The sequence below is a fragment of the Euprymna scolopes genome, chromosome 1 (genome assembly GCF_053919585.1).
Source record: "Euprymna scolopes isolate OS-2025 chromosome 1, ASM5391958v1, whole genome shotgun sequence".
Lineage (NCBI taxonomy): Eukaryota > Metazoa > Mollusca > Cephalopoda > Sepiida > Sepiolidae > Euprymna > Euprymna scolopes.
The window spans coordinates 104,483,523-104,501,574 of NC_136482.1; the positions used below are offsets into that span (position 1 = coordinate 104,483,523).

At 33.5% G+C, this 18,052-nt stretch overlaps 1 protein-coding gene across 1 annotated transcript; it reads right to left on the reverse strand.

Annotated features, from left to right (window-relative positions):
• Nucleotides 1-1,834: 1,834 nt before the first annotated feature.
• Nucleotides 1,835-15,731, reverse strand: LOC145281117 (uncharacterized). Its single transcript, XM_080132192.1, has 2 exons — nucleotides 14,987-15,731; nucleotides 1,835-1,935 (listed from the first exon to the last, which is right to left on the reverse strand). The coding sequence occupies exons 1-2, from the start codon at nucleotides 15,729-15,731 to the stop codon at nucleotides 1,835-1,837; spliced, it is 846 nt and encodes a 281-aa protein (XP_079988318.1).
• Between the last annotated feature and the right edge of the window lie 2,321 nt (nucleotides 15,732-18,052).

Here is an 18,052-nt window from a genome sequence, read left to right on the forward strand (position 1 = left end):
AATATAAACTTATAATAGAACTAAATTATTCGGTATAATTTCCTTTTGAGGAAAATGAAGGCCTAATTTTCTGGCACGATGACTTTGTAATAATGTGTCTATGTCTTGCTTCCTGCCCATATACAACTTTTTAAGAAAAATCAATCAAATTTGGCCAGCTGCAAAATTGTAGCTGCAAAATTGATAGCAGTAATATTTTTCTTTTTTTTTTTGAGTTGTTCACTATTTCTGGAAAACAACACACAAAAAAAAAAACGAAACAATTATTTGAAAAAACTTATTTTTTTATATTTTTGCGATTTAATATGAATAAAAAACTAACTATTGTTTGGGTAAATTAAGAAAACTAATAAAATTTAATGAACAAATATTTATTTACCTAATGGACAAAATCCTTTGGATGCCCTCTTCTCTCACATCCAATTCATATGAGTTTATCATGGATATTATATTTTCTGGAAGTAGTGCAAAAGCACTATATTTTGAACAGTTTAAAATAGCAATTTGGATTTCAGTTAACTGTTTTGTTCTCTGAATCATATTAAAATATACTGTTGTTGGTTAAAAAAATATTGTCGGTTTTGATCTCAAACCAACTAACTGCATACGCTTGGATGATAAATTTGACCAGAATGTTTAATTTATCATAGTTTTTGAGGATAGACAACTCTAGTCCATAAACACATTAATCTTGTGGCTTATGTTAGCTTTCTTCCTTGATTCAAGCGCCCAATTTTCTAAGTTAACTTCTCCACAAGAAATGCCAACAGCATACTCAAAAAGTAGCCTCTGGTCTTCATACTTAAATTATTTGTTTCTTCTGCTGTCAGATAATGATGATCGGGAGGGACACTAATTTTTTAGAATTCTACTTGAGGCAAATCTTGATAATTATTGATACAAAGTTTCCCCAAAGTACCAATAAATGTTGTTAGGCTTTTTGTTGTTCCATCAATTAATTTAAAAATTGCTGTAAATGGCAGTTCTTCTAGTGGAGCCTGAAAATTGGAAAATTTGCATTTTTAATAATAGAGCCAGATTACATAATAAATACCAATATATTTTATTTTCCACAAAAAAGGAACATAATTGCAGGTGAATCTATAGAATTAATTTTACCGCCTTGTTAGGAGGACAAGTGATGATTATGTGCCTTGTTTGTCAATTTTCTGTCTTGCACTTTACTGCAAAGTCATCACATCTCAAGGCAGAAAGTTTGCAGCTACAAAAAGATATATCAAACAGTCTGTCTAGCTGTTCTTTCAATCTTTTCACTTTGATTGCTGCAAGAGATTTCCTGTCAATCTGCTTAGCCCTCTTATAGCAAAATATATTGACCTTCTGTCCTATATAATGATACCTTAACAAGGGTATTTGTGGATTAACTGCTTGCCAAATACTAATTATTTCCTTGGCAATTAATATAGAAATCTCACTATTTTTTAAGTGAGATAACTATTTTTGAGGAAATAACAAAACTGAATGAGTTATCGTGAAGTTGGGGTGCTGTTTCATCCAAGTGACAAGGTGGACCAGCACATTTTGTGAACCACGGGTTAAAACTGAACGTCGTGCTTTTACTGACATTCTAATCTGAAAAGTAAAATAAATAAATGAATTATAACTGAAGGAACGTGCTTTAGGCTATATTCCAGTTTCATACGTAAAAAATAAGTGCTAGTTATAAGAAATAATGAAAACCTTTTTAGAGTTGAATTAGATATATTGAAGAGAGAGGACCAAACCAAATTAGAGGCATAGTAGGGGTTAGTTAAGACATTTTTAGCAGATTTTAGTTCCTCCTTCGATAACATGAATTTATTCTTAAAGAGATTTATTCTTGCTGTAGCTGTGCCAAACCGAAGACCATCATGAAGTGACTTGGCTTTACGAGCGGTTCTCCATTCGTGGAAACGCCTTCAGCCTGCAGCCGATCTGTCCAGCCAGAAGAAAATTTTAAAAACATCCTGATACTTGCATATTGGTTTCAAAAGAAGACATTTTACTAGTTCACCATTATCTGTTGTTGACGTTGGATAGTTTCACTTCTTATATTTGTCTTTTATTGGTAACATATTTCATTAATATATTTCAAGTTCGTTTAAAAACTTTATTGTGAAATTTGTTAAAGAAAACGTTAGAAAATTGATTCCCTAATTGGTTTTAACTTGACCCTTTTTAATCCATATTACACAACATCATCTAATTCTCATTACGCAATCATTTACTCCTAAAATAAAATAATCATGAAGCCGATGGACCCACCTCTGTAAATTATACTGAAATATTGTTATACAGGAAAATGATATCTGCACTTTATACTAAAAACTAACTATGACTACGGAATACGCAACAACGTTATAAGGAGTAGTGCTAATGAGTGAGGATAAAACCAAGAATATCAGACGTCTTTTAATTTATCATAATAGCAGACAAAAACAAAATACAGAAAAATACGCAGAGGCGGGTGTGTGCGCGGGTTATAAACGATTTATTACACAGTTAATCGTTATTCTTACAAGAATTATGTGTTAGTATCCACTTGACAGATGCCATCTGGTGACTTGCAATTTGTTTGAAAAAATCAGGTTAAACTATTTGTGCAGAAAGTAAAATAAGAAAAACAGAATTAAGTTACCATCGGAATAAAAACAAGTTCTTTATTAATAAATCTAAAACAATAATCGCATCTTTCTCATTCGTGCCATTCTTTATATATATATATATATATATATATATATATATATATATATATATATATATAGTGTGTGTGTGTGTGTGTGTGTGTGTGTTAATCGATGTTAATCGTGACACTCTGCACTAATAATTCCCGAAAGGATGAATCCCTAGTGTCTGTAGGTATTTAACAATTATTATGGTAAATAATTATATAAATATATATATATATATATATATATATATATATATATATATATTACATGGTAGTCACCACTTATCAAGGCCCGGAAGCCACTCGGGGATAAGGTTTATTGCGTGTACAGTAATAAATGGGTTAATATCGGAGTAATCGTTAGTAATGGAGATTTGATAAGGTGTCTTAATTAAGCGGGAGGTTTATCAGGAATTTGTTTATGCTGGACTTGAAGACATCTAAGTAGTAGTCAGGTGAGAAACAGGAAAACGGAAGAAAGTTCCACAGGCGTGCACTTCTAAGAAAGAAGTTTCGTTCATGGAATGTACGTTTTGATTTAGGCACAGCTAAAGAGTGGGGAAAATTATTGCCCGTGGTTTCAGCTAGACGGGTGTTTTTCGTGAAAGATTGGCGAAGGGAGACCAGAGATTGGAGCTCAGATGAGCACTTGCCGTGTAAATAACGATAAAACAAAGACAGATTTACAACCTCACATCTGTGGGAGAGATGTTGTAGGGAAGAGAAAAGGGCATCCCTTACTAAGCCACAAAGTCTATTTTGTACTCTGTCAAGACAGGATAGACTGTTTTAGCAGTTCCTGCCCACATGTGGCAGCAATACTCAATCCTGTGACGTACATGGTTTTTATATAGATAGAGAATTGCGTCATCAGTGAGATATCTTCTGGAGCAGTAGAAGGATCCTACCATTTTTCCAGCGACCTTGGCAACAGACTTGATGTACGTGTTCCATTTCAGGTCAGGAGTACAGGTCAATCCCAGAAGCTTATAAAAACATGGAGCCTCCCCTAAATGAAAGCCATCGATTTCAATTGATGCTAGATGGGGATCAGAGCGTTGATGATGTAAAGATAGGAGCTTGGTTTTGTATGCATTAAAAGTAACCAGCCAGTTCTTCCCCCACTGTACCACGCGCCAAGATCAGAGGAGAGAGAATCAGAGAGAACTTTCTCATTTACAGCCTTTGATGTGCTGCCGTAGATGGTCGTGTCATCAGCATAGATGTTAACGAATGATTTATGTGTTTTGGAAGATCATTAATGTAGATCAGGAAGAGAGTTGGGCCCAGGATGGACCTTTGAGGGACTCCAGCATTAATACTGTGGGCCTCTGATTACCTGTTTGCTATTTGTCAAAACTGGTAGGAACCAAGCCGCTGCTCGACTAATTTGGATTTAACGGACTGAGCATATAGCTCTCTTGTATTTTTTATTACTCTTTTACATTGGTTGCTGGAAGTCCTGAAAGCCTGTTTAGTCTCAGTACATATATTACGTTGGTAGCTATGGAAAAAGTGATTTCTGTGCGCGATGGCAGCAGCACATTCTAGGGAGAACCATGGCTGACTGTTAGGTTTTTGTTGGAATTTTTTGGATGGTATGAACCGGTCTATGCCTACAATTAATCATTCGGTCAGGTCTCATCTATAGAGGACACATCCTGTTTAAACATGGAATGCAGAGGTAGATCAGATATAAATGTACGGAAGCTATCCCAGTCAGCCATAGAGTATCGATATACAGTACGGTGGAGAGGTACATCTGAAGGCTTATTACATTTCATTATTATCTTAACTGATACAACCGAGTGGTCCTAAGATCCCATAGGAGATAGAACGAATATAGCCCAGGGGAAGTTGCGAGAAAAATGTCTAGAAGTCGTGTAATATCGGGCACACGGGTGAGTTCGTGAACAATCTGGGTGAGGTCATAAGCAATGGTGAAATCATGACAGAACCTCTCCTCGTCATCTGTCTTGTTCGAGTCGGTCAGCCATTCCACATTGTGCACATTGAAGTTATCGCAAATGCGGATATAAGCCAAAGGATGAGCAGACAGGATGTGATCAATTTTCTCAGAGATACCCTTAAGGATAATAACTCCGCTGTTGTGAGGGCGATAGAAGGCAAATATAAATGCGGTGGTGTAAACAAGTGCAACCCGGAAGCACATATAAGGTAAATTAGGGTCTTCTCTGGAGATATAACTACCATATGGAAAGCCATCTTAAATGTAGGCACATATTCCATGCCCATGGCGATCTTGAGGGGCAAGATTTAGATATTAAGTTAGAGTATTCTTTAATTATGAACTCATCTAGGGAAGTGGTCGGCCCTATGCCAGTTTTGTTTAGGAAGAATATGTCCGGTTTCGTCTGCTGTAATTGGGTTTCAACCTCTAGAAGGTTGGAGCGTAGACCCCTGATGTTGGAGAAAGAGAGATGGTAGTAGGGGTCTACTTTGGAGGATGGGGTTCTAGGTTTATTGTTACCAACTATATATATATATATATATATATATATATATATATATATATATAACTACTTTATTTACTTACATAAAATTAATATACGAAAGTATAAATTTATGCGTAAACTTTAAGTATTTACTTTAAAAGTGCTCAATACGTACGTAGAGCTAGTAAGTAATTTATAAAATATATATGGCTATTAGTTACACTTAATATATATTTATATATAATAAGGCTGAAAAATCATAGAGTGGATGAAGCGCGGAATATTCAGTGTAGCTTAATCGCCGTATATATTTTATAAACTACTATATATATATATATATATATATATATGTATATATAAACTGCGTCAATCGCTTTATTGCAGATTAGTAAAATATCAATACTTCACAACATACGTCACAACAAAATGAAAATTATATCATCAAACGACTTCTTTAAGGTTAGTTATTTCCAAAGATTTTATTCAAATCCATGCGATATTCACGAAGTTATGGCATTTGATTTTTTATCATGGAATTTCCAATGTCCATCGCTTTATTCCAGGTTTCTTAAAATGTTGTTTTAAGTCTAAAATAAAATGGCTTATCATGCGAACCTTACTTTTTATAAAATTTTTCTGTCAAAGAATAATGGGAAAAAGCACATCCTAGGTGCTAAGCCTCAAATAAATGAATTATTTATCAACATATCCACCTTTTTTAATAAATTATAACAATCTTTTTATCCTCCAGGGAAGTCAAGTTCTTGAATCCCTTTCCAATTCCATGACTTGGACTTTTATCCGATTCATGGAGTTATCTTGATGAATTTATATACAGTTATTGGCATTTTTGCATATTTTTACAAACTGATGTGTAAACATGAATTCATTTCTACCTCTAATCGTTCACGTATTGATACGGAGTATCTGATGAGGATAAATTCCGTATTTTCACAATGAATTCCTTACTATATGCTCTATACCCTCTGGATTATTTTATCTGCGTCGAAAACAATTGTTAAGCAAATGTTTCAGTTGACTCCTGATGAGAAAAAATGTCGAAGACTAAAACTGACCTGAAAATAAAACAATCGGGAAAGATTTGCTGGAAACTGGCAGAAGCTGGTTTAAGACAGAACGCGAGAAAAAAACTCTTGGCTGCTTAATGAAACTACAGAAGCGGAAGTTCTCAAGTATAACTAAGTAATATTAGAGATTTGTAACTGTTTACTTTTGTTCACGTGCTTTTATGAGTAATGAGGGGCAAAAGAAAAAAAATCAAGGACTCTGATAATTAAAAGTTTGAGTGGGTACGGTTAAACTATGAAAACGACCCTTAAATGCACATCTATGCATATATACTTATAGTTTCTCTTATGAATGAAACGCAAACGTTTCTGAGTAGCTTATATGGAATAAACATATTTTATACTTAGTACTATTAAAGAAATACTGGAACTACAATATATATATATATATATATATATATATATATATATATATATATTGTACAACATATAATATCATTCTAGTTATTCCGAAACAATCCTGAATTGACACAAAAATATCGGTTATTCTTCTATAAAAGAAATGGATCCGTAATTATATCAAAATTTTTCAGTCCGTTCAGCTATGATCAATGAGGAACGAATGGTAAGCTTAGAGCAAGGAGTACCGCATTAAAATAACTTCCATTTTTAATTTTGCCTCATGTGACTATTGTTCTTAGACTGGAAACATCCCCGAAAAATACTTAGAGCAATGGAAAGGATGATGGGAAAGGCCTTACTCCAGTTGAATTATTTTGACGTTTTAGTTTTTAATGTGGAAAAATCCCAATCCCTAAAAGATTCGGACGAAAAAAAAAAGATAGCCTCAATATATAAGCAACTCTATTGACCGAGGAGAGAAATGTATAGAACAGATGCTACACGTTGATCTCAGATATAATGCATTGAAATAATAATAATGAAATCGCATTTATCTTTGCTCTCTCCATCTCTTTTATTCTTTTATCACTCTCCATCTCTCTCTGCCAATTTCTCTGTCTCTCTCTACATATCTATACATACATGACGATCGCAGTAACTCGTTCTGGAGTATTGCCATTACTTAATATATCTCTGGCTCAAATGACACAAACATGAGCGCAACTAGCAGCACGTGCCAGACGGTCACTTCTACGAACTTTCTATAGTTCTGCACATTCACTGATTACCGGGTCTAAGCTGCAGTGCCCCGAACACCTACCAGGCAAGAACCTGGAAGTTCCAGAGCCATTATTGCCATTAACACCCATATTTGCATTAGTCCTCATTGAATGTCCGGTTGACATTTTAGGCTAAAGCAAACCTTTTTGTTATCGAGATACGCACTGATTGCAAAATGTATATTCCATTGCATATCAAGTAATGCCTGTGCTTTTTATAGTGAGGAAAGACTTTGCACTGAGACAATCCCACTCTCTAAACAACTGCCACATTGAACCAAAAAGAAGAGCAAGTCAAGGTCTGGTGTGGACGTGTGTTAAAAGCACACAGATTTCTTAGCGTCATGCTGTGCTTCTCTCAGACAAATCAACTCCACGTCCACGTCGTGACCTCTGCCAGGGAGACGGGGCTCTGATGAACGGCTGGTGTACTGCTCCATATAACTGGACCTCCACTGCCTTGTGGGCCAAGGTTCTTTAAACCAAAGGCTAAGGGTGAGGTAACCCTGACAGAAACCTTCAGAGGAGCTTAGGCCCTGTCAGCTGCGGCATACATGACCCACCGACGTGTGGAGTATTCTGTGGCAGCAACCTAAATCTCAGTCATGGATCAAGTGGCATAGTGGGTGGAGAGGGCTCCCGTAAGCCGTGGTGAAGGCAACCTCTCTAGGAGAAGGAAAACCCTGATAGAAAAACCTGCGGCGACTGCTGCTTCCAATGATGTATACATACATACACACACACATACATACATACATACATACATGCATATATATATATATATATATATATATATATATATATATATATATATATATATGGCTACTCTTCTTTGTAACAATTTCGAAATCTCTACTTCAATCGCGATGTGATTTTTTTGATTTTTTGATTTTTATTTTTGCATCACTATGCATTTTTCTGATTGATAACTTTCTGATATTCTTATAAGATCATGGTAAAAAGATTCAGTTTTGGCATAAAAATATCGATTGTTCTCCTATGAACGAAACGAATTCATAATTTTATCGGAGTTTTACTTCGAAATTGGTAAAGTGAATAAAATTTTTGTCTTTGAAATGTAGCAAAATTATATGTATATATATATATATATATATATATATATATATATATATATATATATATATGTGTGTGTGTGTGTGTGTGTGTGTGTGTGTCTGTGTCTGTGTGTGTATTTATTTATATTGAAATTGTAGAACCTATGCGCTCTGTCTACTGCTAAATAAATTCTCAAATGAGCTAAAAAAACAGACGCTCACAAATAGTCTAGTAGAAAATATTACGATATAAAATATTATAGATACTTACTCCAAGCGCGCACTTGTTAAACAAGGCCAGCTTTAATTCACGAAAATGATGAGACACCCTTCTTCAAAACTAAACAAAGAAGAAGGAAATGGTAGTCGAACCTTTGACTAATGAAAGTTAATGCGATGGAAACAATGAATCTGAATGTTTAACTAAGTAAACTTTATTCTACAACATGAATTATCTGCATATATATATATATATATATATATATATATATATATATATATATATATATATATATATATATAGTACGTATATATGTGTATATATGTGCATACACATATTTATATATGTGTGTTAGCTCTTTATGAGAATACATGCATCAATTCTGTCAACATAATCATCTATTAAACATAGGTTTGTAAATAGTTTCATACCGCTAAGAAAGATGACCGTACACGTAGGAACTGCATTCTTGTGGGTTTAAGTTTACACGCGACATTTCCTGCATGCGAAAATTGCAACCAAATTACCACCGGAAATTTCAGATCTATTTTCATTTTCGAGGTAGAGTTGTTAATGAGAAACCGAGCCAATTATTACGATCACACATACGAAATCAAGCATGTGAATATGTATATGTGTTAATTGTCCCTTGAAACACGTTGCTACGGTTACATATTGCTTGCTGTGTACCCAATTTATTGTGTAGAAACAAAGTATAGTATCTGGTTATATACCACACTTCATAGTTTCTGTCCTCGGAAAGTGAAAGAGCACTCCTCTAGACTGACGCAATTTAATTTTTTCTCTTAATCAAGAATGTCCGTGATTTTGGTGAGTTGTTATATCTCAGCGATTCTTTATTAGTGGAGAGGAAATAAATTAGGTACTTTTTCAGACCCCATTTCCTTTGTAAAGAATTTTTTTAGTCGGTCACCGCTTCTGTTTGATCTCCTTAGACGTTGACACCTGATGATAGATACACATTTCTAGAAATGTTTGATCTATTCATTGGTTCCTTTTATTCCAGCCCGTTTCATTGGTTAGGGTAACTAATCTTCACCAATCGGATGTTTCGTTAACCTATTTTAATACATCTTCCTATTCCAGTAACTACTTTAACAGAATTGCAGGCTTCTGAAACTCTCGATTGACATCTTTCTCTTATCAACAGTATGTCGTTTCTTATTTTTCACATAGCAATTGGACTTAGACTTGAAAGACCTTGTTATTTTTTAACTTTGGCAGTATATAATTTGACGTACATCCCTTGGCTGTTTTAATTCGATATGTACTTAAAATTCTTTGCTTGGTGCATATTTTTGCTGTTAGAGAATAACTGGGCAAAGAATGATAGAAAAACGAATAGTAAGCGCAATGATTATATTTACTGCAAGAAAGTTTATGTCAAATAGAAATACCCAAAATTTCAGAATCGATTTCTCGTCAAGGACAGAACTATCTATGAGAATATCAACAAGAAAAGGGGCACGATTATGAGTTGAGTCGCAACATGATTAAACGGAACAAACAATTTTGCACCGAATACGAAACCAAACATAGGTAAACTACTAGAATAGCAGCCTACGTCAACTGATGTAAGTAAGATATGCTAGAAGAATAGATAATGGTATTATCAGTATTTCTCTTTTTATTCTACGTTCAACTTTACCAGCACAATTACGTCATTTGTTAAAGGCGTATGAACTTAAAAATGGTAATTCTCATATTAATTTCTGATGTATGTAGATTTTCGTTAGCATCAAAGAGAATTTGGTCAAAGTAGATTTCATCTAGGAGGAGGGGTTCCCCGTAAAAATATCCCTTGAATTTTTTTGCTAGGAATTTTCTTTTTCCACTTAAAGTTTTTAAATCTCATTTGGTTATTTTTTTACTTTTCAAATAAAAATAATGCCAGGGAGCAAAAATGCGTTGTGTTATTTTTGCCTCATTCGATTGAAATGTCAAATGAAAGTCGTCGCAAATTACAGAGCTGAAATATTCAAGATAGCCAAAAGATATGCTTCGCTTAAGAAATCTGTCCTCTCTTTGGATTCATTTACTTTTAATTATTTCAAATTCAAGCATATGCTAATTGAATGGGCTAAACACGAATATAATTTTTAATCGCCCAAGTGACAAACATTTTTAAGAATAACTCGCGGGGTTGCCCGTTCTCAGCCTGTCGTAAAATACATTTAAATATATTTAAATTCATGCAGATTTCGTATTTATCATTACAAAGCCAAATCTATGTTGAATATAATATTGTACCTAATATATTACTGATTTCAAAAGATAGAAATGAATTTGGTTCCATTAACTAGAATCGAAACCAAGACCTTTAGAGCCCCAGCCGTGCCCCCTACCGTTTGAGATATTTACAGATGAATAAGAAAAAAGTAATATCAAACCACTTCAAACTATTAATGGATTTGCGCAAAAGTAATAGAAATATGTCGACAAGTTGAAATGAACATTTTGCATTTAAACCTGCCGACATATTTTTGAACGCGTTATTTATCCACCCAAACAATGATTTTACTCGCTATAAACCATCCTTGGTGTATGATTACTATTTTCTGTTAATTTCAGTGTTATGCAACCAGTAGTTTAAGAGTTTATAGGTTAAAACCATACATACACAGGCAGCAAAAAGAAAGTCCGCACTTGTAATTCTTTCAAAAACTACAAATTTATGCTAAATGTGATGCAACTGTTTAAACAAACTATACCTCATTTGATTGGTGTTTTCTTTTTCGATAATTTTCCCTGGTAATATTTGACTTTTAATTGAAATATTCTAGTGTTCATGTCAATTAAGAAAAATAACTTCAAATTGAGGAGGCAAAAAGAAAGTCCGCACAATGGAAAATTGTTATTCAAATGTAACTTTAGGACATTAATGCAACAGAAATACAACAGGAACACAATGAACTAGTTAATATTTAGTAGCATAGCCCTTCTGCAATTTGACAGCCTGCAATCTTTTGTATTTGGGGAACCGTTTCAAATATGTTTCTTAGGCTGCGGATTTTGATAGTATTGTCTTCCCTGTAAGAAGTAACTCTAGTACGACCGGATTTAGGGGCATCGCGAACACTACCGGTGTTTTGGTGCTTTTGTACAATCTTTCGTACCGTTTCTCATCACATTTCAATCTGCTGTCGATTTCTCGATTGGATAAATCAGAAAGGAGGAGATTAAAGAGCTCCTCACGATCACTAAGAGAAAGTTGTGGCATATGGAATAAATGTTGCGTTGTATAACCTAGAACAACAACAATTACAATTAGAGATGCTTTGTTACCTGTTGGTGGATATTTCAAACGTATTTAGGGGCGATAATTACATCTAGTTTTAAGCAAAGTTTTGCTACGGACTTTCTTTTTGCCTCCTCAGTTTGAAGTTATTTTTTTTTTAAATTGACGTGAATACTAGAATATTTCAATTAAAAGTCAAATATGAACAGATAAAATTATAGAGGAATAAAAGGCGAATAATATGAGGTATAGGTTGTTTAAACAGTTACATTCAATTTAGCTTAAATTTGCAGTTTTTGAAAGAAAAATTACAAGTGCGGACTTTCTCTTTGCCGGCAATGTACATTTATAGTTTTATTTATATAGATTACTTTGAAAATATCCGGAGGAGTTCATAAATTAGCTAGTGTATTTGTGTGTTCATTATGACACTCATTTATCTTCATCATTCCATCGATTATTTAACCCCCAAATGTCGGTTTTAATAATTACCCTATCTCTTCCCAATTAGATTACATAGGACTAGCAGGACCCGTGGAAATTCCACGGTAGTTAAAATCTTTTAAAACACATCAGTAAGACATTCCTTATTGTTATATTACAAAAATGAACGTATGGAAGCAAGTAGAACACACAAAGAACTTTAGTTTAAACTTTTATTGAAGGTCAATGCGATCGTAACAGATGCTGTTGATATTGTCAAGAAGTGCTGGTGATGATTGAGGCCGTGACAGGGACGTCGATCAGCTGCTTGGAGTGAGAATAATGGTCAGTCAGCAGGTTCTTGGGAGTCAGACTGTGAATTTAAAAAAACTGTGTGACATTGTTGTCATCGATTTTGTGAAAGTTCTGATGACCCCAAGTTGTTAAATATTTCAGGACATTTTGGATTACATGTGTAAGTAATGAATAGGTCACAGAAAACTGCCATTGCATCTTGATAAAGCTGTTGTAGATTCCTAGGACTTCCTGTAAATGTAGATGGTAGAATAACTGGTACACCAGGATAACCATCTTCATTCCTTGCTAAATGATCCATTAAGCCAGAATATTAACCAGCTCTTGGTTGACTTTGATAGCTTTTAATGAAGTTAAATAAGCAACCGTCAACTTTTACATATGCGATAGACTTTTCTATTTATTTTGAATTTTATTCAATGAAGATTTGGAAACTCGCAAATATTTTTTAAGTTGAATTATTGATAGAGATTTCAATTAATGCATCACAACTTCCTGATAATATAAATAGAACACTTTGAATTTTCTGTAAAAATGTTTTTTTCCATAAAAACATTGTAATCTGTTATAATATTCAGATTCTTGTGTATTACATGCATAGAAAATGAAGTGTTTCTGTAAAACTTACGAAGTACAGTTAAATTTTGATTTTTTGATAATCAAAATTATGTAAGGTAGGTTGTACCTATCAAATTCATGTCAATGTTATATAATTAAGTAAAGTTAAACAAACTGTACACTACTTTCTCATCAAATTATGAATTTTAAATATAAGGAAAGCAATTAAAAATTTTTTTTTTCCAGAATCATATTTACATCCAAGTTAATTTTTAGATTCCATAGCTGTTCCTGGTTGTTTTCATAACACTTCACGGTAAACAATATTCTTAGTATATGTTACACCACGCTTTCTGCCCTGATTATCATTTATATGCAGTTTCATTACCTTACATTTCACACTGTACTTAGATCGAGCTCTTGAACATGCCACATACAGTTGACCATGAGAAAATACAGGTTGTTGAAGATATATACCAACTTTATCAAAAGTTTGGCCTTGTGCTTTATTGATGCTCAGTGAATATGCTAATCGTATTGGAAACTGTATCCGATGAAATGCAAACGGAACATTTGTATCACTTGGCTTTAACTTAATTCTTGGAATGATAACTGTGGAACCTCTATTAGATCCATTAATTAAAATAGCAATGATGCTGTTTTGATGACATTCTTTTATTTTCATCCTAGTTCCATTACAAAGTCCTTGATTTATGGATAAATTTTGCAGTAGCATTACTGTTGCCCCTATTTTCACATTAAGTCGGTGAGGTAACATTCCAGATGGAGTTAATGAATTTATGAACTCGATAGGATAATTTTGAAGTTCAGCATAATCATCGGAGGTGTAATCTGTACTTAAATATGTATTATGCCTCCGGGAAGATTATTTAGAATTTCTACATTTACTGTTAAACAATCTGCATTGTTTGGAGTCATGATGATTCTATTTTCCATTTCTTGAGGGCTGCAATCAAATATTTCTGAGATTAGAGAACCATTACATACCGAATCATCAGGAACATCTATGGCATCTACAGGAACGTCATTAAGACTGCTCATTAGTGTACCGTTACCAAGATGAAGGAGCCATCTACAAAACCCCTGTTCATTTATGTTAGTTCTGACGTTTTGTGTTAGTTGTAATTGACTGAAATGATGCCACAATGTGCATCTTTTAAGACAGGTGTCTATAATAGATGTAGGTGATCCATGTGGCACTACTGGCAAAATTTGCCTGAAGTCACCTCCAAGTATGAGAAATTTTCCACCAAATATTTTATCGTTACCCATTATATCTTGTAAACGTCTATCTATAGCAAGCAGTGCATGATTAGGTATCATAGAGGCTTCGTCTATGATGAACACCTTTACCTTTCTCAAAAAAGAAGTATGCTCTGATACAGGAGAAACGTTACAGACACTGGTTTCTGTCAGAGGTACAGGTAGTTTGAATATACTGTGGAATGTTTTCCCTGAAGTTAGTAGCATTGCAGCAATGCCAGTCCATGCTGCAGTGGCGGTTACAGTACTGCTGGAGGTGAAGTAATCATATAACATGTTTAATAAAAAGGTGATTTCCTGATCCGGCTGGGGCATCTAAATAGAAGCAATTGTTGTGTGGGGCTTCTTTTTCAGTTGCCATAACATCCTTGATTATAATTGTTCATTGTTTAGCAATTCAACATTCGGCCGGTTTGTATTTCGATTCATATTATCTATTGGAGGATCACCTGTTGGTTCCAGTAAACTCATTGCCTGGCAAGAAGAACCATGCTCATTAAATATTGCTTTTATCAAATGAAGTGCAATGTTTTCACATATGCTTTCATCATAAGCAGAAATGAGGTCTTCAATCATGCTCTGTTTATGGTTGATGAATAGTTGAAAGGCATCCACTGGATGATGATAAAGACACAGCATTGCAAACATGATACGTAGTTGTTGTGGCATTCTAAATGTAGCAGCTTCAGTAAGAGCATTTTCTAATTCAGTATCATCTTGCAATAATCTAAGGCTGATGCAAGCTTCTCTAAATGTAGGGAATGTATGACCTTGGACTGTTCTCAAATCTTCAAATGATTTTGCTCCAGAGACATGAAGAAGCAGAATTCGTAAATAAAACTTTTCACCTTGGTTTGGTGAAACTGAATACATTCTTGTGATCAAATTACTTGACCGCTCTCTTTTAGTCCATTTTGTAGTAGTTTTGTTAAATACATAATGATGTGGAATATCACAGTAAAAATATTGGTTAGCAGTAATATCATTCTGATTTAGTTCAAACCAAGCAGTCAAATTTGTGTGACGTTGTTGTGCTTGTTGAATTGCTTGTTCAGCTTGTCCATGTTGATAATAAATCTGTTGCTCTCCAGGCATGTGTACAGCTAAACGGTACACAACATGAGACTGTCCATGCATGTTATAGTCAGAAAGACGCCACATTGCTTCTGGAGGTGATACATATCTGCATGATAGATATTGCTTGACTTCATCTCTTTGTTCTGATCGCATTGTTTCTCTTTGATCGATATTAATAGATGAATCATGGTTATTAACATCCATCATAGCACTATCATGTCCTTTATAAACATATTTAAATATGTATTTTATACTCTTGACTGAAGAGCAGATTTCTTCTTGACTTAAGAGCAGTTAATATCAGCTCGATATTTTCTCAGAAGATATTTGTTGAAAGGGACTATGTATCTATTATCAACAGTAAAATTACCGACTTGAACTGAGTCACCATTATTTGCACGCTTGTAAGCTGGGTATCCATCAATGTTTTCTACTGTTTCTTCTCTAAATGCATTTGGAAAACTTTTTTGCATAATCCTTTACTCATACAAGGAGAATTAGGATTAACTGCACCACATGGACCATGTACCATTAAAGATTTAACTAAATCACGAAGCTCTGGATCTTCAGGTCCAGGTATTTCTGCTGACACAATTGCATCAATTTGTTGAATTGTTCTGATCTTATCCTGATCTCGCAGCATTATGATCATGTGGCAGTGTGGTAGAAATTTCACCAAGTTACACTGGTTTAGTAGATAATTTTGTGACTTTACCATAAAATTCGGCTAAAATAATTGTTGACGAATTACCTCCTTTGAATCGATATCACCTGCTTGTGGCAATTGAAGATCGTCTGCTTGTGGCAATTGAAGCGAAAACCTTATTAGGTATTAAATGCTAAAACATTTTAATACAGCTGGCTAATTGGCTATAAAGTAAAAGTTATTCCGAACTTTGATCTAACATTTCCATAAAAAAAAGAAAAAAAAGAAGCTTAACATTTTCTTGTATCTATTTTTTTATATTACGAAAAATGTAAGCATCATGGTGAAATAATAAAAATGCCACTCTTAATAAGGGAGAGGGTTTGACTATTCTAAACCTTCACCTAAATAACCATTTAATGAAAAAAATGTTCTTGTATCTTTTTTATAATTTTTGTTAAATAAGAAAAATCAATAAACTTTGATAGCACTATTGTAAGAATCATGCTGAAAGCCATTCTTAATATGGGGGGTAACTATTCTGAAACTTCACCTAACAATGTAAAAAAAAATAAGGGAAAAATATATGTATGAACAGTAAATATTTCTTCAGTTAAACAAAATATACTGTAAATCTTTAAATAAGGAATAAATATTTATTTAAACCATAATTATTGAGACAAAGTATTTTACTGCATAAAAAAACAGTTATGGGGGAAGGGTTAACTATTTTGAACCTATTTTGATACAAGAGAATAAATATTTCTTAATTAATGAAACCGTTTTTTATATTAAAAATCATTTAATGGTCTTGTATCTTTTTTTATAATTTGTTTTAAAATAAGAAAAAAAAAAACTTTGATACCGCTATTATAAGAATCATGCTGAAAGCCATTCTTAATATGAGGAAGGGGGTTAACTATTCTGAAACTTCACCTAACAATGTAATAAAATCTTCAGGACAAGATTAAAGTGTAGTATCTGTTCTTCAGATGCTGCACTTTAATATCTTGTTCTCTGTCAGTGGAGGAGAAATCATTCACGACTGGGACAATTTTTATTTTTGTTCCTTTTCTCCACGTTAAAAAACGATCCTGGTGTCTAACTCTGTCCTGTGGGGAGGCATTGTAAATAGAAACAATGTAATAAAAATAATGGAAAAAATATATGTATGATCAATAAATATTTCTTCAATTAAATAACATATACTGAAAATCTTTAAATAGGAAATAAATATTTCTTTAAATAAATTAAATCATAAGTAATGAAACAAAGTGTTTTATTTCATATTAAAAATAATAATTGTGCCCATTTTTTATAGTATTTAAATATGTATGCCCTGTCGGTGGGCATTGATGACTGCCTGTAAAAGAAGCAAAATAAAACAGACAAAACATAAGTAATAACTATGTAAACAACATGAAGCTGTATAAATGTTACAAAATTATTCGATTCGGCATTAAATAACATGAAAACGGATTGATATGCCGTAAAACAAAACAGAACAAGACGTAAAATATGTTTTGACTCTGTGTTACTCAGTGTATTTGCGAATGGTGACTTTGGTGATTTATTTAATAAAGTCATTCTTGACTTTTGTAACATGTATTTCTAAACATTTTTTGCTATGTAAGGCTCACTCAAAAGTAAATAAAAAAAAGATAAAGTGACAAAGTAAAAAAAAAAACGAACTCGTAACGTTAATTGTAAAAAATATATTTATTACTGAATAAAATAGAATAAGCGTTCCGTATTACACTACAATAATAAACAGAAGACATCGTTAAAAATGTAAGTAAAATACTATACTATTTAAACTGTAGAACGATACCTTCTATGCATAATTTTCTTTAAAATAATCCGTAACCATAAATAGACA